The 23,325-nt window shown below is 37.4% G+C and overlaps 1 protein-coding gene across 7 annotated transcripts in view; it reads right to left on the bottom strand.

The window, feature by feature from the left end:
- Positions 1 to 23,325, bottom strand: part of MLLT10 (MLLT10 histone lysine methyltransferase DOT1L cofactor) — a 212,590-nt gene that overhangs the window by 13,587 nt on the left and 175,678 nt on the right. For all 7 annotated transcript variants that reach the window (XR_008701429.1, XR_008701428.1, XM_055543773.1 and 4 more), the window contains 3 exons: positions 17,709 to 17,887; positions 3,450 to 3,567; positions 2,011 to 2,083 (listed from right to left, as the gene is read on the bottom strand). Coding sequence is in view for 5 of the 7 variants with exons in the window: in XM_055543773.1 (XP_055399748.1) it covers positions 2,011 to 2,083; positions 3,450 to 3,567; positions 17,709 to 17,887 (370 nt within the window). In the remaining 2 variants the exon portion in view is untranslated. The remainder of the gene's footprint in view (positions 1 to 2,010; positions 2,084 to 3,449; positions 3,568 to 17,708; positions 17,888 to 23,325) is intronic.

The raw sequence follows: 23,325 nt of genomic DNA, 5'->3' as shown, positions 1-23,325 counted from the left end.
AATTGGCAATAAAAGAACTTGATGCAACTTTATAAGACAAAAGGGAGAAAGACAGGATTAGAAAGATTCACAATGTACAGTTAAATGAATTTTTCCTAGTATCTCTCAGATCTGTACTTCAAATGATAAGAACTTAAATATTCCAAAACAAAAGTCACTTATATTAACATGAACATGTAATGTTCTCTCATTCAGTTTTTGTTTTAAATACGTAAATGTGCCCATTTCTGGTCTCCGGCCTCTATAATTACATAATGAATTAGGGCTATAGAGTTTCCAAAGTATTTCCATATAATTATCTTCACACCAACCTAGTGAGAAGTCAAAACCTGCCTTACTGGCTCTATTTCTATTTGAGGAAACAAGATGGGGCTTTAGTGACTTGTCCAAAGACACACTGCTAGTGAGTGACAGAACTGGGCAACAGCTCAGGGCCTCTCACAGCCTGCTAGTATTCTGCTGCAGCCCTAACACGCGTCTCCACAAAAATCCCTTCAACTAAGAAGTTAAACAAATGAGTCTTTTTATTCCTTCCACATGTAACCATTGAGTTCTATACATACAGCTGTCTATCCCTTCCCAAACAGTACATTATTGCCAGGATAATTTAGGCTACTTTATTCCAGGCTGATTTTTAAAGAATAATATACACTCGGAAATATGTGCTAAAAGTAATATAGTGCCATTTTTTTGGTGTTAAATCCTATTTAGCTAACAAAACACAAGGAACTATACACAATGCAAGATAGCACTAAGGAATCTTAACCAATTTCTAGGGTTGCCTGTATGATATTTTAAATTTAAAAGGAGAACACAGAGATGCTTCTTCCACTAAACATACAAGCAAAAAAATCCATTAACTTTCTCCTTTGGGGAAAAAAAGAATAAAACACAGTACAGAAGTAGCACAGCATAAACTACAGATTGGTCTGATGATGTTTTAACTGTGTACTTCAGATTCCTAGTTTCAAAAGAATAATATTTAATTTCTGAAGAGTTCAACTGGGAAAAACAATACGACCTTTATTTCAACCAAGGATCATACAGGAAAAAAGGAACTACTGATGCACCACTAGAAAATAGCTACATTAGAGGTTATTGGATGAATCTCTCTAAGATTAAAAATGCTCCTTAGCAGACATTCCCCCAAATAATATAAGCAACACTGCTTATATATATTCATGGTAGTCACTACATAAAATTTTTAAATAGAATTTCTAAATTTCCATAGTTGAAAAGATATTCTTTAACTGGGTTTCTTCTTCCACCTGCTCCATTTTCACCCAATCTAATACCACACTTCAGGTGGAGTTTACAAAATTAGAGAACAGAGAGAACACAACTAGAAAACAGTATAGAAGTTGAGAGTGGAATAAAATTAATAAAAATACAGCCTATTAATAAAAACATGTCCGGTTAGCAAGAATAATCTAACATATATATTAATATTATAAATGATATCTGAACTCTCTTATATAATATCCAAGGTAATTTCACAGAATAAGTATAATATATTTGCTGTACTTTGTTTCAAACAATTTTGAACAATTTTAGAGGGATTTTAGAGACAAGTCATAAGAACTTCATTTACTGAATTAGGAACTGGAGACTAAAGGGTTAAGTACATAGCCCACAACAGCGCTAAAACTGGAAGCCAAAGTTGAAAGCCTGGAGTCTGCAGCTTTAAGACATCTTAAGACTATTTTATAACCCAAAAAGAATTATCCAAGTTAACACATTAATAGTACCTGCAGCTAAATATACAAGAGAGCTCAAATTGATTAGAGATCCGAGAAAAGGGTATATCTTTTATAAAGCTTAGAAATCTAACCACATGTTTAATATTCAAATTAATTTAGAATCACTCTTCTTAACTGTCCAGACATGCCTCTTATCTACAGAATGATTTTATAGCCTCACAAATGTAAGCTCTGCTGATATGAGATAAAGAAGTTTCCAAATCTCAAAATGTTTCCTTTGCTGATACTTTGCAGTGCAAATAATGCTTACCTTGGTGAGAGACTTCCTCTGGGTGAGCTTCCTCTGCCAGCAAGGCTACGGCTATTGTCTCCAAGATCTTGATCTGCAGTGTAAATATTTCACAGCTGATAAAGTGACTCTCACTAGATGAGAGGTTTTAAGCCCTGGCCCTGATTTTTCCTAAAACATACATAAAACCTTTACCACTATCTTTGCAGTTACTACAAAAGTAGAAGATCTAGTATGTTGCTAGTTTAGAATTGCTGAACTGTGTGGCATGTAAGGTGTTGTCCCTACACGTTTTTTTTTTTGTGGGTGGAGAAGGCCATGGATTATGTTCATTCCTTTATTCCTTTCAATTTTACAGCACAGAAGCGTGGTTTCCATTTGCAGTACCCTCCCCTCAGCCACTTTTAATTTCTATGGTTAAAGTAATGAATCACAGCTGTGGACAGCTAATCTGTATGCTTATCACAGCAAATCCTTATGCTTTGTATATTTTAACACTTCACATTCCAAGACAAGTCATAAAATACGTATGTATTACATAAAGCCACGCACCAAAACTAAAGTTATATATATGTTACGTGGATCATTACACATAACACTAAATAACCAAATGGACAAAGACAAGTAGGAATACAGAATTCTGTATGCAAAAAGAAATTAATTTTTTAAAGATATTCCTGAGGTGACATCCAATATCTTGGCTTGAAAAATAATTTGTATTTCCCCTACAGTGAGTTCCTTATAAAATCACCCTATCTGGCCTCTTTCAAGGTCATCCTCCCCTTATTCTGAGTCAGGTAACCTTTGACCCTTGAAGGGTAAAGACATGACTGATCCATTCTTGGTGAACTGCTAAACCCATTCCCTTCCCCCAAACAGGCATGACTACTTGGACATGTCAACAAATCCTTAAGGGTGGAAAGAAACAAAGCAAATCCAGTGGCTCATTAAAACAGTACAAGAGGCAAATGCTACAAAATGTCAACTGGTAAAAATTCACAGGATTACTAAACACTGTAGAGATTCTCTAACAGGATTTTTTTAACCAAGTTTGTGTAATGCAATTTCATGAATTATGCAAATAAAGATTGAGGCTATTCACAGAAAGCCCAGTGTTATGCTACTTTCATTGCACAGAACTGAGCACTGAACACATCAATCACAAAAGTCACAGGAGACACTAGCATTCCTGCCTGCTGGTGGCTCTGCTTAAACATTTACATTTCAGACAGTAAAAAAAAAGGCACAGATTTTGCAGCACAGCATACTATTTACTTCCAAATGTAATTCTTTTCATTTAAAAGGGGAAGGGTGTACACACACACACAATCCTCCCCTTTAGATTTTATTTATTAACCACATCTTTAGATTTTTCAAATGAAATTAGCCTAATAGGAGATAAAAATCAGTTTGGTGGAGGGGAACAGAATTTTAGAGTTTAAAAATTCTTGAGACCTTACCTGTTTGATTGTTTTCAGACTGAGCTATAAGAGCTGCCATTGATGAAGTTGAATTTAATCTACTGCCATACATATGAGATGATGCCTGACTAAGAGATGATCCAGATAGGGTATTTGCCTAAATGAAAAGAATTACAAAGACAAATTAATTATTGTGTAAAATATCTTAATACTTTTCTTCCTAATAGACCTAGCAACAACTATTTTCTCCAATGTAAGAATGTAAGTAGAACTTCCTGACTTTCTAAAGTGCAAATTTCATTCTTGTTTTACCATTTCAACATTCCAGTTTCTGAAAAGTTACATTAACTCAAAAGAGAGAGGGAGCACTGAGACTGGCACAAAGTTAACTATTTATGATTTAATTTCAAAGTATCTATTTGATACCAAAACCAGTGGCCTGGTAACCATGTCAACATATGACTAGTTATTTAATCTTATTAAAGCGTTTAGAAAATAAGGGCAGGGAGACAACAGATGTCTAACAAATGCTTCAGTCTCTTACCTCACAGGCTGCCTAAGGAGGTCAAAAGGTTCAGCTTCTACCTTTAGTATTTTAACTACACAGAGCCGTATCTCCATTGCTTAACCCTGTCATTAGTAAAACCCGCACACTATTTTGTTACTTCCTATTTTGATAGACTTGGAAGCCTGCTGCTTTTTCTGTTTTGTTTTGTTTTTATTTTAAAAGAAAGCAAACAGGCATCACAAGTATGTTTTCTATACAATGCAGGGCTCAACGAATCACAGCTTTGCCCTGACCCCATATAAGGCACTGTCTTTTTGGCAGTAAGCCAGCTCTGCGAACTGAAGAGCTGGTCCACAGTTTGTAATTCATTCATGTTGCTAACCACAATTCTGAAGGCCTCTACTGGGACTTGTGCCAAACAAGCGAAAATGAACCCTTAAACAGATGAAGCTAAGGAGGCTGGCCAAAGTCTTGCGTAATCCAATGTAATAAAAATGCCTTCTTTGATGTGAATACTTTCTCCCACTTTCCAAGAATATTATAACCTCAAAAATGTGGCATTTTGGAAGCAAATCTCTTGTACACAAAACATTGCTAACTCACAGAAGGCTATCACTAGTCTGAAATACTTTTCAGATTTAACAGAACCACACATTTCAAAGTAGATTTTTCTTTTTCATGAAGTGAAATCAAAACTTTTGTAAAATGAAATAATTGTATAGTTATTGCAGAACAAAATTCTGGAAAATAATTTCAAAGAATTGAGGTGTTTTTAATATAAATAAGCTGAATAACAGTAGAACAAAAGATGTAGAACATTTTGACATGTTTAACTGCACAAAAAGAGACCAAGACGACAAAGCAATGACAACAAGCAAAATATTACAGAGAATAAACCGTGCTTCTGGAAAGACTCAGACCCTGACATTAATATTTGGCCTCTAGCCAACTTCCTAATAGGAGAAGGCAATGGCACCCCACTCCAGTACTTTTGCCTAGAAAATCCCTTGGACGGAGGAGCCTGGTAGGCTGCAGTCCATGGGGTTGCTACAATCGGACACAACTGAGCGACTTCACTTTCACTTTTCACTTTCATGCATTGGAGAAGGAAATGGCAACCCACTCCAGTGTTCTTGCCTGGAGAATCCCAGGGACGGGAAGTCTGGTGGGCTGCCGTCTATGGGGTAGCACAGAGTCGGACACGACTGAAGCAACGCAGCAGCAGCAGCAACTTCCTAAACATAAAAACTGGACTTTACAAGTCACAGGAATAGTCTCCGTGACATAGAATCCTGTCCTTGCTTTCCATTGTCTCAAAGGGTATATTTCATATAATGTCTAAGTTCAACTGGTCAATTTCTGGGTTTCATTTTTCTTCTCATTAAAGTATGTATACAAAGTCAGTAGTCTGAATTATACAGTCCTGTTTCACAATCAATTACCCCTCAGCAAAAGCTGCTGCTGCTGCTAAGTCGCTTCAGTCGTGTCCGACTCTATGCGACCCCATAGATGGCAGTCCACCAGGCTCCCCCGTCCCTGGGATTCTCAAGGCAAGAACACTGGAGTGGGTTGCCATTTCCCTCTCCAATGCATGAAAGTGAAAAGTGAAAGTGAAGTTGCTTAGTCGTGTCTGACTCATAGCGACCCCGTGGACTGCAGCCCACCAGGCTCCTCCATCCATGGGATTTTCCAGGCAAGAGTACTGGAGTGGGGTGCCATTGCCTTCTCAGCAGCTTACCATGCACAGAATATATAAAATGGGTCAGAAACGGAAAGATAGGAAGACTTTTTTAACCTCTTCAGAAGTTAATAAGCTTGGGAATCAGCTACTCATAAAGTAACTTAGAACGAGAAAAATCCAGAGACAAACAGAAAGACCAGATGTTACTAGAAACCCAGTTTAAAATCTTGAGCACCTCACACTTAAAAATGCCCTTTGCAGAGCCAATTTACTCTTACTCTAGACATAATTCTAAAAAGATCAACTAAGCATATAACAGATTAGAAGTGGAAAATTAATTAGAAAGAGGAAGAAAAAGTAATATCTTGAGACATTTTGTTGGCAGCAAGAAGTAACAGCTGACAGCAAGAGGAGAGAAAAATACGAGCAAGAAAGAGCACGCTCCCGAGCGCTGGCCGGGCCTGGCCCCGGGAGCATGGGCAGGAAGGGTCGCCACACCTGCAGCCCAGCCTCCTGACTCGCGTGCTAGTGCACTCATCCACTGGATAAATCAAAACTACTACCACACCAGCTGAACTGCTTTTCTAGTTCCAATTATGAGTTTTATAAGCTTCCTTAGTCTCTTGATAAGAATCAAAGATCCTATTCTCTTTCAGGAAGGGTTCCTTCTGTCAAGGGCTTTATATTTATCCCTGTTAGCTTCAAATTTCTTGATGTAGTCTCCAAATCATCATACTTTTTCAATCACACACTCCACCCACTACACTAACGACTCAAAATGCAAAGCAGCACAGCATAACTCACTTCCATAATGACTACCATCAGGAAGAGGATAAATCATCGTTAGCACAATTTCAAAGCAAGAAAGTATGGATTTTATAAAGATGGTAGGCAAAGGTAAAATTAATAATAAAAAAAATTAGAAATACATTCATTATCCCGAATGACACATTTCCCTCAATTTTCTGAATGTTTAAAAATTAACAGGTAGTTTTTAAAATTATTGTATTTATCTAAATAAGGAATTTCCAAGAGAGATTGAAAATACCAATTTTTACCACCTAGGGTTTTTTGGTATATGAGAGCACCTAAACCACTCTACATTAAATTCAAGTCATTACCGTCATTTTTGCAGGTAACATGAGCTAGCAAAGACTCTACAAATGTCTGACACTGGCCAACATTTCTGAAATGATATTTACAAAGGTTACTGCTGGAAACTGTTGATAACACTGCTGGAAACTGTTGATAACTCTGCAGGAAACTTAGAGCAAAGAAACTCCCAACATTTTAGCTAAAAGATTCTACAACTTTTAGTAGCAATAAAGAAGGAAAAGCGAAAGAGACAACCTACACTGATGGGGGGATATAAATTGGTACAGCCACGTGGAGAAAAGTACAGATCTTTAAAAACCAAAACCAGAGCTGTCATACGATTCAGCAATACCACTCCTGGGCACATATCTGGAGAAAACCATAATCTGAAAAGATATATGCACCCCAATGTTCACAGCGGCCCTATTTACAACAGCCAGGACATGGAAGCAATGTAAATGTCTGTCAACAGATGAATGGACTACTACTTAGTCATAAAAAAGAATTAAATAATGCCATTTGCAGAAACATGGATGCATCTGGAGATTACCATACTAGGTGAAATAAAGCTAGACAGAGAAAGACAAATATTCTATGATATTGCTTATGTGTTAGTCTGCTCAGTCATGTTCAACTTTATGGGACCCCATGGACTATACCACCAGGTTCATATGTCCATGGAATTCTCCAGGCAAGTATACTGGAGTGGATACCATTGCCTTCTCCAGGGGATCTTTCGGACCTAGGGATCAAACCTGGTTCCCCTGCATTATAGACAGATTCTTTACTGTCTGAGCCACAAGGGAACTGGAAATCACTTATATGTGGAATCAAAAAAAAAAAAAAAAAAGATACAAATGACCTTACATACAAAACAGAGATATACCCACAGACATAGAAATAAATTTATGGTTACCAGAGGAGAAAGGGGGAGGGGAGAGGGATAAACTAGGGTTAACATCAACAAGGACATACTGTGTGGCACAGGGAGCTTCACTCAGTATTTTGAAACAACCTATAAGAGGAAAGAATCTGAAAAAGATTATATACACACACACACACACCACAACTGAATCATTCTGCTGTATACCTGAAATTAACTCAACACTGTAAATCAACTATACTTCAATTACCCAAAAAAAAGAAAGTGCTATTTGTTTTTGGAAGTAAGTACACACCTTATGGTATTTCAATTCTATCTTGCCCTGGAAAGCAGAATGTCTACTGTGGGCAAGTATGTTCTTGAGCCTGTTGGCACTATAAAGAATATAAGCTGTTAAAACACTGGGGAGGCTGAGTGCAAGTATCCATAATACACATGAACTCTGCACTGTTCCTGCAACTTTTCCATACACCTAAAATTATTTCAAAATAAAAAGCTAAAACAAAAAAGAATATGATTGCAAAAAACCTGTTCCTTGGCTTTATAGTATTTTGATGAAATGAAGTAATCTTCTCAAAATGTAAAAAGAGGTGTTAGTCCAGATTCACTTCCAAATATATGATCTTGGGTTTCTTCCCTCCCCAAGATTAATAACTGAAGGAACCACTTACACACAAGATGTTATACTATACCTATTCCAAGATCCTAGTAACAATCTTAGTAAGTATAATAATTATTTTACAAAATGGACCCAAAGCAAAGTAAAAGTAAAATTAATAATTACTGAGGTAAATCTAAGTCATACTGAAGCAAAATATGCTTAGGTATCCAAGGAGACCTGGGTTCAACCCTTAGGTCGTGAAGATTCCCTGGAGAAGGGAATGGTTGCAAAAGGGCAGACACGACTAAGTGACTTTCACTTTTTCACCTGAGAAAGAGAATACCCTTAGCAAATTTAGACTACTATGATAAGCATCTAGAAAGACATGCAAGCCACTACCAAGGTAGTATTTAAACTCAAAAATCAAAGAAATTTAGTGTTTCCTAAATAGACTGACATACCCTATATTAAAATAGTAACAAGATTAAAATTACATTTCAGCTTGAAATTTCCTATTAATAGTTCACCTCTTATATTCCAAATGTCTGATTATGACCACAGAGAAGTTTTTAAAAGGGTTGTAGTTGTAGAGTGAAGTGAATCTATCAAATTCCTAGGCACCTGGCTCATTCTAAAGGAGTTAGTTGTGGAGGGGGAAAAAAATCAGGCTAAATCTATTCAATTAACTGAATATCAGACTTAAAAGTGGGTATTGATAGTTTTTTTGCCCCTCCCCACTGTTGGTAAAGGCAGAATGATAGAGTATAAAGAAGTAAAATTAGGTTTGAAAGAGTAGTACCTATCAAGATTTCACCTTTGAAAAATATCATAGCAATACATCATCTAGAGGTGAATATGAAACTTCATGCTTCAATCATATAGGAAGAGGTCACAGCAAGCATTTTTTAAAAATGCACAATTAACCTGTCAATAAACATTAAAGTCACATGATGCAAACAAGCTCTAAAACACAGTAGCTTCCTCTTCAAACTTTCCAACTCTGATTCCTGATTTAAAATTGCATTCTTCCAAAATATCATCAGCTCACTAAGCAGTATTATTTTAAAATCTCCTACTTCATGTACACTCTTACAGGGAAAAACTTTTCATTATCACTGTATCTGCCATAAGCCAACCCATTGCACTGCGCTTGGGTGGGGCACTAAAGCTCTGTCTTTAAGCTCCATCTGTAAAAATGGAGATATGAAATAGTAACTACCTTCTAAGAATATTATGAGAAATTAAGTTGATGTATAGAAGGGCTGAGAATAATGCACGACACACAGTAAGCACTCAAATTTAACCGTGCTATTTTAAAATTATCTTCCTAAGCTATTATGGCTTCCATCTTTTCCATTAACTTCATTAGAGAATATAAATTGCCAATTATATTCTGATATGAACATGGTTATATTTCAAAGAACAAAACATTTCCCTGAGAAAAATTAAATAGTATTAATATCTCATTATGCAATGACATTTTAATGTATATATTTTATAATAACATAGCAATAACACAGCAATACTGCAAATATACTGTAAGAATTCAAATATTTTAATGAAAATTTACACACAATTTGACTACAAAGGTTTCCATGAAAAATTAGAGAATGGAAAATTTCATATGTTTTCTAACTTAATTCTAACTTTGTACTGTAAAATGTACCCTGATAACAGACCCAATTCTGTGTCAGCTACCACCAACCATTGGGCTTTAAATGCTCTGCGTGTGATGAGAGAAGAAACCAAGTGTGAACAACTTTCAGGTCTCATGAGTAGGCTGACTGTTAAAGCTGTCAGGTTCAATTGCATCATTCCACTTTATTCAATGCCCCAAACTGCTCCCTAATTGTTAGGAGCTTAACGTATTCAAAACCATTGTTTAGGCTAATGCTGAAATGCCCCACAATTGAGTTTCTACAAAGTCGTGGGAGGATTAAATTGTAGTTAAACCATCAATGAACACTTATGATTGGACAACAGGACTGTACAGAATAACCACCAACTATAAGCAGGTTTCTAATTGGTTAATATCTAATCAACGTATCACTTATCTTTTGGAGGGAAAATTATTAAGTCCCTAAATAGGCTGTTGAAATAATTTAAGAAAGGAAAAGATCTCATTCAACAGCTGTATGTAAAATGACTAAAATTCATCTATCTATAGTAATATGAAATTGTAAGTTTTAACAGAAAAGTTTAACACTATTTTTAGTAAAGGAAGTGCTTCTGTACAATTTTCTCACTGGCAATCAGGCTGTTTCTATAAGAGCTGAAATTCAAATGTCCTATAACAACTGTAACATCAATGTAGTGACTATGAATTCCAAAGTACTTATGGTCTGCAAAGTACTTTTCTCATTTGAACTTCAAAATATACCTGTATTGCAGGTAGAATAGGTATTTAAAATATTCCATTTCATATATGAAAAAAATTAAAACCCACAAATGTAAAAGATCTACCCACCACCACACTACTAGTAGTATAATGTCCCAGGAACCTAGGATTTCTGACCCAATTTCTGCTATTTTGCATTATGTCACACAAACAGACACAGTAAAATTCCAGACATCTTTTTTCAACAGAGACTCATCATCTATGTCCCTTAACCTCTTTATCACCCAATAGTAAGAAATGTTAGAAAGCACTTTTAAAACCTTTTCTGCTCAGAAAGATAACTCTGTAAAATTTTAAGTCATGTTGCAATTGTTTAAGACAGATGAAACTTTAATCTGACCAATCAAGTCACAGCTCCTTCAAAGACAGGTGAATCTGCCTGGAAAACTGAAGGATTTTCCAAACAAAATCAAAGTGTCCTACCAAACATATCCGAAAGGAAACCAGAATTAGATCTACAATAACTCCCCAACACACACAACCACACCACACATACACACCAAACTTACAGTCCTTGAAGCAAAAGTCTCAAAGAAATCTGCAAAACAGTATTTGCTAAGTTATACCTTTAAAATACTTCAATTTATCTGCATTTACTAAATATCACATAAATAAACCTTAAAAGTTGCTTCATTTAAATTACTTTTAAACTGTATCATTTGTATACTAGTAACATAGAGGAAACAAGAAACCATAATTATCTACCCAAAGACTGTATCCAAAAGCAAAACTCAGAATGCAAGATGTTAGAATACAATTATTTTCATTACATTCTGCCTTTAATTCTACTAAAGTAATCCTTCAAACAAAAGCACCTGCATTCCTCCCAAAGACAAAACAGAATGAACGCAGATCTGGGAAATAGTGGACTTTGAAAGGCAAAATGAAAAATTAATGGCACACCTACAGAAACTAATTTATATCTCCACCGATGATACAACAAGAGCAGAGCACCCACCATTAAAAACATCATAGACAGCAGTTCTATCTTCCAATAATGTTAAGAAACTATAAAATAGTAACTATAATGTAATACATTGCTGATATCTGTGAAGGAATAATCACCCTAAAAACAAGTTTATCAAATAAAAGGATTTAACATCAAACAATATGAAACAAGGTTATCAAACATTTTTAAAAGTTTTTTTTTTCCCTTCAAATTAGGGTTGCTAAGCATTAGACTTTTTCTTCCAGAATTTTAACAAGTGTCTCCTCTTTTTGCCCCATTAAAGGCACAAATCTAGTCTCAGTTTTTAATTTCTATTAGTTCTTTCTGATTATATATCCCCGACCACTTGCCTGGGAACAATCCTTAAGACATCAAACAAACCAAATAAGAGACCTGCTTGTCTTACTTAAAACCAAGGCCAGAAAGATCAAGAATGATCTCTGAATTTTTATCCTGCTGGCACCAAGACCATCACTAAAAATGACTACTTTCATAAAGTTTTGGGGAGGGAAAGGAAGAAAGTCAAAACACTGTTCAAATTTAACACCTCTATTCTCTGATTTTTATTTCTTTAAAATATTTGTTTGCTGCTGTGATGGTTTTCTCAGAAACTGTGTAACAAGTCTTCTACAATTATATTTTACATATTAATAGTTTTAATTTACACACTTTAAGTGTGTAAGCACTACTCTTCACTTTTCAATAAACTACCTATAAAGAAACTCTAAATAAAAGGCTAAAATGGGGTTAAAGACACTGAATTTTATGATTTAAAAACATGCAAGGCCTATACATAAACAGAAATAAACGTATTGTTTTGAAAAGAAGATTAAATTACCAAGTGCATCACAATTTTAGGAGTTCTATCTAAATATTCGATTTATTCTAAATATTTCTGAATCCTTTCCTTTGCACATTGCCTAGAAAATTCACACTTTGTACACTCAAAACCAATACTATTGTCTCAGGCAGCTAAACTGAAGTAGTTTTGCACTCAATTCAACTCAGAGGTCAACCTGCCTCAGTTGCCTGGAGACTGATGGTTGCTAGAGCAGCACCAGCTAAGCCAGGCTAAATACACTCCGGCGTGAAGGCGGAAAGCGTTTACTGCTGGAGAGAAACATAGATGCAGCTGTCTCAGCATGTAGCATGTGAGTCTCACTGGATGATCATATTTATAAGCTACCCATCTTACTGCAACAGGGAAAGAGGATAAACAGTGAAGATTTTAATTGGACTGAATCCTGGATTACTTGCAACTATGATTTCTTTGTTCTTCAGTTGAGTCATATGTGAAGTGGAATTTTCCCTCTAGCTATAAATTTCTCTTCACTACCACTTCCCCCACCCATCTCCCTAATGCCAACCCTCAAAACCACAAACATAATGAATGGGAAGAAATGAGATTTTTGCTTAATTCAGCCTGGAATTAACCAGAGAGTAATTAAAACAGACTTTTATAAAGAAAGGAAAGAAAAATGCACATTGAAAATGTTCATGTGAGACTCTTTCCAAGGATATAAAGCTATCAACAGCATATGGTTACACTTAATTAAAAGAGATAAAGCTATTTATAAGGGCCATTCTCTCATTTATCCTTTCACCCTCTCTAACCCCAAATCCCTGTGATTATGCCTACCTCACCAAGGCTAGTGACAGGAGCTAGAGAAAAACTCTCCTAAACTAGTCAAACACCCCTTGCTCAGGTTGAGATCACCAAATTGTCAAAGACAATACCACTAATCGTGCCATTGTTTTTCTATGCTAAACTATTGTTTATTCCAATTCTTGACCTAATTAAAAGGTGACTGTTTGCACCGTTACATACTTTAAAGACAACAATCCTATGCTTTGATGTACAGATTACAGGATATGCTGGAAAAGCCTAGGTATACTCTAAAGGCCCATACAATGTAAATTATGCACACGCACATAAAGCATGAGTTTACAGCAACTTACAAACAACTACTTAACTAGTTGCTTATAATTAGACATTTGTCTTTGTTCGAATTTTCTCAAAACATTGAGACTTTTAGAGGCTCTGGGTAAAGTGAAAATAAAAATAAAATTATAAGAGAATGTCAATAAATAAAACAAATAGGAAGTTTAAATTATCACCTTTGAAGAAATCTGAGAGTTGAGGATGGGGAATGAGGGGTGGACTGTGTGTGTGTGTGTGTGTGTGTGTGCACGCGCGCGTGCGCACACGTGTGCAAGCATATACCCATGAGAACTTTTGCCCATTTACTGTCCTATATATGTAATTCAAAACTATGATTTCTCTGCTTTGACTCTAGGTCTTAGAGCATTCCTGTAGACTAGGGCACCTATCAAGTTCTAGATAGAAAATGAAGAAAAAGGTTAAACAGATGCAAAATCACCAACATAGTCACCACTGCTTATAATTTTATAAATATTCTTTCCTACCCACTAGGAAGAAATCATGTAAGTATATAAGGAATTAAAGGAATCATTCATTTTCAATCCTATATTCTTCTGCACTGTTTTTAAAAAAAATTACACCGTAGATATTCATACATTACTTCTGTGATTTTAAAATTATAAAAGGAATTTTTTAAACCACCTAAGTCCAAAATTGGTTCATACTTTGTAAGTCCTTAACCCTCTTATCCTTTCTTATCCTTATCCATCAGAGGGCAGACAAAACGAAACCACAATCACAGAAAACTAACCAAACTGATCACACGGACCACACAGCCTTGTCTAACTCAATGAAACTATGAGCCATGCCATGTAGGGCCACCCAAAACAGACGGGTCATAGTGGAGACTTCTGACAAAACGTGGTCCAGTGGAGAAGGGAATGGTAAAGCACTTCAGCATTCCTGCCTTAGGAACCCCATGAACAGTATGAGAAGGCAAAAATAGGACACTGAAAGATGAATTCCCCAGGTTGGTAGGTGACCAATGTGCTACTACTGGAGAAGAGTGGAGAAATAACTCCAGAAAGAATGAAGAGATGGAGCCAAAGCAAAAACAACACCCAGTTGTGGATGTGACTGGTGATGGAAGTCAAGTCCAATGCCGTAAAGAACAATATTGCATAGGAACCTGGGATGTTAGGTCCATGAATCAAGGTAAATTGGAAGCAGTCAAGCAGGAGACGGCAAGAGTGAACATTGACATTTTAGAAATCAGTGAACTAAAATGGACTGGAATGGGCAAATTTAACTCAGATGATCATTATATCATATATGCCTACTACTGTGGGCAAAAATCCCTTACAAGAAATGGAATAGCCCTCATAATCAACAAAAAAGTCCGAAATACAGTCCTTGTGTGCCATCTCAAATATGACAGAATGATCTCTGTTTCTTTCCAAGGCAAACCATTCAGTATCACAGTAATCCAAGTCTATGCCCCAACCATTAATGCTGAAGAAGCTGAAGTTGAACACTTCAATGAAGACCTACAAGACCTTCTAGAACTAACACCCAAAAAACGTCCTTTTCATCATAGGGGACTGGAATGCAAAACTAGGAAGTTGAGAGATACCTGCAGTAACAGGCAGTTGGAGTACAAAGTGAAGCAGGGCAAAGGCTAACACAATTTTGCCAAGAGAACGCACTAGTCATAGCAAACACCCTCTTCCAACAACACAAAAGACAACTCTACACATGGATATCACCAGATGGTCAATACCGAAGTCATACTGATTATGTTCTTTGCAGCCAAAGATGGAGAAGCTCTATACAGTCAGCAAAAACAGACCCAGGAGCTGACTGTGGCTCAGATCATGAACTCCTTATTGCCAAATTCAGACTTAAATTGAAGAGAGTAGGGAAAACCACCAGACCATTTAGCTATAACCTAAACCAAATCCTTTATGATTACACAGTGGAAGTGACAAATAGATTCAAGGGATTAGATCTGTTAAGAGTGCCTGAAGAACTATGGATGGAGGTTCGTAACACTGTATGGGAAGCAGTGATCAAGACCCATCCCCAAGAAGAAGAAATGCAAAAAGGCAAAATTTTATCTGAGGAGGCCTTACAAATAGCTGAGAAAAGAAGAAGAGCTAAAGGCAAAGGAGAAAAGGAAAGATCTACACATCTAAATGCAGAGGTCCAAAGAATAGCCAAGAGAGATAAGAAAGCCTTCCTCAGTGATCAATGCAAAGAAATAGAGGAAAACAATGAAATGAGAAAGACTAGAGACTTCTTCAGGAAAATTAGAGACACCAAGGGAACATTTCATGCAACGACAGGCACAATAAAGGACAGAAACAAAATGGACCTAACAGAAGCAGAAGATATTAAGAAGAGGTGGTAAGAATAAACAGAAGAAACCTACACAAAAAAGATCTTTATGACCCAGACAACCACAATAGTGTGATCACTCACCTAGAGTCAGACATCCTGGAATGTGAAGTCAAGTGGGCCTTAGGAAGGACCACTACGAACAAAGCTAGTGGAGGTGATTGAGTTTCAGTTGAGCTATTTCAAATCCTAAATGATGATGTTGTTAAAGTGCTACACTCAATATGCCAGCAAATTTGGAAAATGCAGCAGTGGCCACAGGACTGGAAAAGGGTCAGTTTTCATTCCAATCCCAAAGAAAGGCAATGCCAAAGAGTGCTCAAACTACCGCACAACTGTACTCATCTCACACGCTAGCAAAATAATGCTAGCATTACTTTCAAAATTCTTCAAGCCAGGCTTCAACAGTACACGAACCAAGAACTTCCAGATGTTAAAGCTGGATTTAGAAAAGGGAGAGGAACCAGAGATAAAACTGCCAACATCCGTTGGATCATCGAAAAAGCGAGAGTTCCAGAAAAACATCTACTTCTGCTTTACTGAGTACACCAAAGCCTTTGACTGTGTGGATCATAACAAACTGTGAAAAATTCTTAAAGAGATGGGAATACCAGACCACTTGTCTCCTGAGAAATCTGTATGCAGGTCAAGAACCAACAGTTAGAGCCAGACATGGAACAATGGACTGGTTTGAAATTGGGAAAGAAGTACGTCAAGGCTATATACTGTCACCCTGCTTATTTAATATATATTCAGAGTACATCATGCAAAATGCTGGACTGGATGAAGCACAGCTGGAATCAAGATGGCAGGGAAAAATATCAATAACCTCACATATGCAGATGACACCATCCTTATGGCAGAAAGCGAAGAAGAACTAAAGAGCCTCTTGATGAAAGTGAAAGAGGAGAGTGAAAAAGCTTGCTTGAAACTCAACATTAAAAAAGGAAGAACATGGCATCTGGGCCCATCCCTTCATGGTAAATACATGGGCAAACAATGGAAACAGTGACAGACTTTTATCTTCTCAGCTCCAATATCACTGGAGATGGTGACTGCAGCCATGAAAATAAAAGATGCTTCCTCCTTGGAAGAAAAGCTACGACCAACCTAGACAGCATGTTAAAAAAAAGAGACAATTACTTTGTCGACAAAGGTCCATCTAGTCAAAGGTATGGTTTTTCCAGTAGTCATGTACGGACGTGAGAGTTGGACTATAAAGAAAGCTGAGTGCCGAAAAACTGATGCTTTTGAACTGTGGTGTTGGAGAAGACTCTTGAAAGTCTCTTGGACTGCAAGGAGATCCAACCAGTCCATCCTAAAGGAAATCAGTCCTGAATATTCATTGCAAGGACTGATGCTGAAGCTGAAACGCCAATACTTTGGCAACCTGATGGGAAGAACTGATTCATTGGAAAACACCCTAATACTGGGAATGATTGAAGGCAGGAGGAGAAGGAGCGACAGAGGATGAGATGGTTGGATAACACCACCGACTTGATGGACACAAGTTTGAGCAAGCCCTGGGAGTTGGTGATGGACAGGAAAGCCTGGTGTGCTCAAGTCCACTGGGTCACAAAGAATCAAACATGACTGAGCAACTGAACTGTACTTGTAAAGTCCTAGTTTTAAAAGGAAGAATAAAAGCTGCCCCCAAATTACTATTTCACATTATTAGGACAAAATCAGAAATGCAGAAATCTAAAAGAATTAGTTGGTGCCAACATCCGTTTGTGCTCTCAGGAATATTAAGTAAAAATGAGTATTATTTCCACTCATGTCAATATAGGTTGAGACATTTTATAACTTCCTACAGGAAGTCCTATTCATTTCTCTCTTACAATGAAACAGTTTAAAAAATGACAAAACGATCCACATTACTTTGTAACATGGTAATAATTTACCTGAGTTGCAGCAACAGCAGAGGGTGCAGATGACCCAGCTGATGGGGAGAGAGCGCCCACTTGCTGTAAATGCCCAGAAGGTTGCTGAGGTAAATGAGAACTGGAGACAGGAGTACTCGATCCTGAGCCAGATACTACATTTGGAAATGATACTGCTACATCATTGCTGTTATAAATACCTATAAGGGAAAAAAAGGTCTTATTAAAATATTTTATAACTTAGCAGTCGAATCTGTCAGAGACACGCAATATTAATCAATATGTTAGAGTACCCATATTTGCTCCCGATCCTTCCCACAATGATAAATTTTATTGGTTTAAAAAAAAATGAATAAAAACTGACTTTTCATAAAGCAGGTGTTTTAAAGAACCTAAGTCATTTTTTACACATCAATGATGGTTTGCTAAGAGACAGAAATCACCTCAGGAGGTGTTTTGTAAGAATAATAATAAGGGTTTTAGGAATTCCTAAAAGAAATGACATGTTTGTTAAACTGCAAAATGAAGTAATTAGAAACTGTATAAAAATCACTTGGTAAACCTTTCAAAAATGCAGATAGTTAGGAGCCAGAGCTCATGAACTGAGAAGGTCTGAAATGGTAGGAGACTCTGTCTTAGGAAGAATATCCAGATTACAATGCAGAAAATAAAGGGAACAAGACTAGACGTTCCAAGAACAACAAAAAGCTTGATGCCACTGGTGGACACCCCCTCGGTGAGAATGAAGAGTACCGGTGGGTTCTGTAGACATTCGAGAAGTAAAATAAACAGGACTTTATGACTGACTGGATGGGATATCTAAGTACGAGTCAAGGTGGCCAGGGACATGGAATACGAGATGTTGGATGCATTCATGGATCAGAGAACACAGAAAAGGACTATGAAGACTTGAAAGCATTTTCAGTGGCACCACAGGGGTAAAAGCCAGAAAGAAAGAACAGGAGCAATCCTGTCTAGAAAAGTGGATGGGAAGAGAACAGAGAGAGAACATGAACAAAAGTTAAGAGGAAAGAAAGAGTTACTTAAAAAGTGCTCTGTGGGTTTCTTTTAAAAAGATTGGAGCTCATGTTCTTATACTGATGTCTAGGAGTCCAAGGAAAGGCTCTTTAAGGATACAGGTTAAGAGACAGGAATCCATATAAACCAGTGGGCTCTCAATCAGGGGTGATTTCGCTCCACAAGAGACTTGACAGTGTCTGGAGAGATTTTTGGTTGTCAAAACTAGGACGCGCTATTGCATCTGATAGGTCAATGGTGTGTGTGGGCTCAGTCATTCAGTCCTGTCACGACTCTTTGTGACCGCATGGACTGTAGCACACCAGGCTCCTCTGTCCATGGAATTTTCCAGGCAAGTGTACTGGAGAAGGTAGGCATTTCCTCCTCTAGGGGTAATTGCCAGGGGATGTTGCTAAACATCTCACAATGAACTGGACAGCTCCTCAGAACTAAGAATTATCTGGCCCTTAGAGTCAACAGCAAAAGAAACTGAGAAATCTTGTAATAAACCAGGGCTCCTGGGAGGCAATAAGACCCTAAGAACCTAACACAGAGGAGAAAGCAGGGGAAAAAAGAATCTAAGCGGGCTGTATTAAAAACAAAAAACAAAAACAGTGAGAAAACACAGCCCTTGAAGGCAATAACTAGTTATCTATAATGACAGTACAATTTACTTTGTGTCTAAAAAATACAAATACTATTAATTCATAATATATATATAAAAGTACCTATAATCTTCAAACAAGGGGAATAAAAAAAAAATTGGGACATTTTTAAAGGTCTTACAGCTATAATTGAGGCTCCTAAGACCCTTTTTATATCTACCATTTCTCCAGGAAAAAAAAAAAAAGATAATTACTTATTCACTCAACAAATGCATTTATTTCCACAAACATCTGAGAGCTCACTGCTTACCAGACATTATTCTAAGCCCTAAAGATACAAAGCCATTCAAGATATGTGGTCTCTGCCTTCAAGAAGCTTAGTGGAAAAAAGAGACAATTACAAAAGACTGTGAAGAGCACTGTGACAGAGACATCCTCAGGAGGCTGGGAGTGCATAAAGAGGGGCATCTGACCCAAACCTGGAGGGAAAGACTGTGGGTGAGAAGGGTACCTGTAAAGCCCATTCCTAAAGAAGCTGCAGGACAGAGGAGAAGGGCATTTTGAGGAAGAAACATGCCACAAAGAGCCAAGTAGATTCCAAGAGCTTATATGTACCACCCATGCAGCCTAAGCAGAAATGAGGCTAAAAAATAAGCAGGAATCAAGAACAGTAAAAATTAATGTGTTAGAAATTTAGAGACAATAGGAAACTACTGAAGGACTGTAAGCAGAAGTTTGGTGTGACCAGATTTTGTGTTTCAGCAAAACATAAACCGCAGGCACAATGCTGAGAACAGCCTGGGAAAGAGGTTTAAAAAGAGACTGAGAAAGCTGTTAAGGGCTACTACAGTAATATTGATGAGCAAAAATATTATTTTTTAAAAACTTAAAGCAACAGCAATAAAGAGACATTACAAAAATAACATTCACAGGACTGGAAACTAATTATATTTGAAGAATAAAAAAACAGAAAAGAGTCAAGAATAACTCTTAAGCACCAGTAAATGGATCACAATAAACTGGAAAATTCTGAAAGAGATGGGCATACCTGACCTGCCTCTTGAGAAACCTGTATGCAGGTCAGGAAGCAACAGTTAGAACTGGACATGAACAACATATTGGTTCCAAATAGGAAAAGGAGTACGTCAAAGCTGTATATTATCACCCTGCTTATTTAACTTATATGCAGAGTACATCATGAGAAACGCTGGGCTGGAGGAAGCACAAGCTGGAATCAAGATTGCCGAGAGAAATATCAATAACCTCAGATATGGAGATGATACCACCTATGGCAGAAAGTGAAGAACTAAAGAGCCTCTTGATGAAAGTGAAAGAGGAGAAGGAAAAAGTTGGCTTAAAGCTCAACATTCAGAAAACTAAGATCACGGCATCCGGTCCCATCACTTCATGGGAAATAGATGGGGAAACAGTGTAAACAGTGGTTGACTTTATTTTTCTGGGCTCCAAAATTACTGCAGATGGTGATTGCAGCCATGAAATTAAAAGACACTTACTCCTTAGAAGGAAAGTTATGACCAACCTACACAGCATATTAAAAAGCAGAGACACTACTTTGCCAACAAAGGTCCGTCTAGTCAAAGTTATGGTTTTTCCAGTGGTCATGTATAGATGTGAGAGTTGGACTATGAAGAAAGCTGAGCGCTGAAGAATTGATGCTTTTGAACTGTGGTGTTGGAGAAGACAGTCCCATGGACTGCAAGGAGATACAACCAGTCCATCTCCAGTCACCCAGGAGATCAGTCCTGGGTGTTCATTGGAAGGACTGATGTTGAAGCTGAAAGTCCAATACTTTGGCCACCTGATGCAGAGAGCTGACTTACTGGAAAAGACCCTGACGCTGGGAAAGACTGAGGGCAGGAGGAGAAGGGGATGACAAAGGATGAGATGGTTGGATGGCATCACCGACTCAAAGGACATGGGTTTGGGTGGACTCCGGGAGTTGGTGATGGACAGGGAGGCTTGGCGTGCTGAGGTTCACAGGGTCGCAAAGAGTCGGACATGACTGAGTGACTGAACTGAACTGAGTGACTGAACTGAACTGAAGTGGGTGTGAGAGTGGTAAACAGCATTCACTGAAGCAGGAACAGCAACTGAGAGCACCCAGCACTTGTTACTACGTGTAGGTCACTGTGCTAGCACAACAGACCAATGAAGTACTATTACTCCCATTTTACATATGAGCAAACAAGTTTAAGGAACTGAACTAACCTGTTTAGTGACCTAGTAGATGGTGGAACCAAGAGTCAAATTCATACAGCCATCGGACTTTACAACTGAAACCACTTCCTAAATACATGTTTGAGGTTCAGGTTGAACATCACAGTCTTTGAGATGCCTATGGGACACAGAAGGCCTAGATGGTCTAGAAGAGAATGTGGGGAGTCTGAAGCTTAGCAGAAAAATCAGGTCTAGAGATACAAGGATGTCAGAAGGATGTCAGGTCTAGAGATACAGGAGTCAGAAGGATGACAAAGATAGAATAAACATGAAAACTCAAAAAGGCTTTCTGCTGGCCTGCTAACTATAGTTCATATTAAGACAGAAACTTCACATTAAAAAGCCTAGATTTCTATTTTCTTCTGAAAAACCTGAAGTTCTGTTCACCCTGATAATGTATCCTGAAATAGCAACAATCCACTGGAGTTCTGGACGGGGCACTGATTGTTTAATCCATGGGAGCCCCTCCATTCATTATTCATCACCTTTTCCTCATTCATTTATGTCATCTACTTGGCTCCGTTAAGTAACTGATTATAACAACCTGTGATATGGACACTGGTCCAAGGCAAGGAATGGAAAAATGAGATCACCCAAAGAAGTTCTCAGTGTGATCAACAGAAGAAGATTAAAGACAGGACCTAGGGAACATTACCATTTAACGGGTAATTTTAACATTCAACAAATATTGAGGTACTAATTATTTGAAAAGGCACTGAAGACAGCAAAGAGCACAAAGGAATTCTTCCTTGCAAGAACTCAGTCTCACAGCAGAGCTCATAAGTACTCATAAGCCACTAGATACAGGAGGGAAACACTAAAATTATATATTTTCAAACTTTTCAGTGCATAGCTTATGGCTTTGCTGTATACAGCAGCCCTATATACTGGATAGAGAATTTTAATCCTTTTATTAACTTACCATACACATTTTTGGGTTTCATTATAAAATATTTCAAAATGTTTTATATCATTTTGATATCAATTGAATATTGCAGAATTGACCTGATTTTACAATATTCCACAAATATTTATGTGCCTTATATGATCAGATGTAATATGTGCTGCTAAACACACTAAAAAAAAGGAAAACAGATACTATCCTTGCACTCACGGAGCTTACAGTGACGGATCCACACATTAAATAATCACACAACTATTAGTGCTATGATGAAAAAGTAGAATGTGCTATGACAGAATATGAAGGGTAACTTAATTAAGATTCACAGTACAAAAAGGAAAGAAAAAAAAAAAAAGGATCAGCAGTAAAGAGCTGAAATCCTTAGGGGTGGTCTCTATTTTTACTTGCCGAGAATTCATTCCCATTTCTTTTTCAAACAGCACCCTATTTTCCATCAGGGATATACTCCTGGCCAGGGATGAATATGTGATCTAACCTGATGTGGAGCGTTTCTGCTGGGAACTTACACGTTTAACACATGCCCACCACGGCAGAGAACGGTCAGACCTAAGTTAGTCTAATACTACTAGTAGTCTATTAGGTTCTTGTTCACCTGGCCCTGGAAACTACTGTTTCTCTCCTCCCAAAGGTTTTGGATGAGGTTTTTCTACTAACTCTCTGTGTGGTATAATAAGCAAAGAAACAAGATACTCAAAAATGAAGCTAGAATCCAGCCCAAGAACAAGTTCAGGTAGAACTCTGCAGGCAATAAACGACTTGCCAAAATCACGGTAATGGAAAACTATTAAAGCATTTTAACCTAGAGAGTAACAAGATCAGAATAATATTTTTTAAAGATCACTTTGAATATAATGTG

This window comes from Bubalus kerabau, chromosome 13 (assembly GCF_029407905.1).
Source record: "Bubalus kerabau isolate K-KA32 ecotype Philippines breed swamp buffalo chromosome 13, PCC_UOA_SB_1v2, whole genome shotgun sequence".
Lineage (NCBI taxonomy): Eukaryota > Metazoa > Chordata > Mammalia > Artiodactyla > Bovidae > Bubalus > Bubalus kerabau.
The sequence above is the reverse complement of the archived record's forward strand: the minus strand, read 5'-3'. Positions and strand labels throughout refer to the sequence as shown.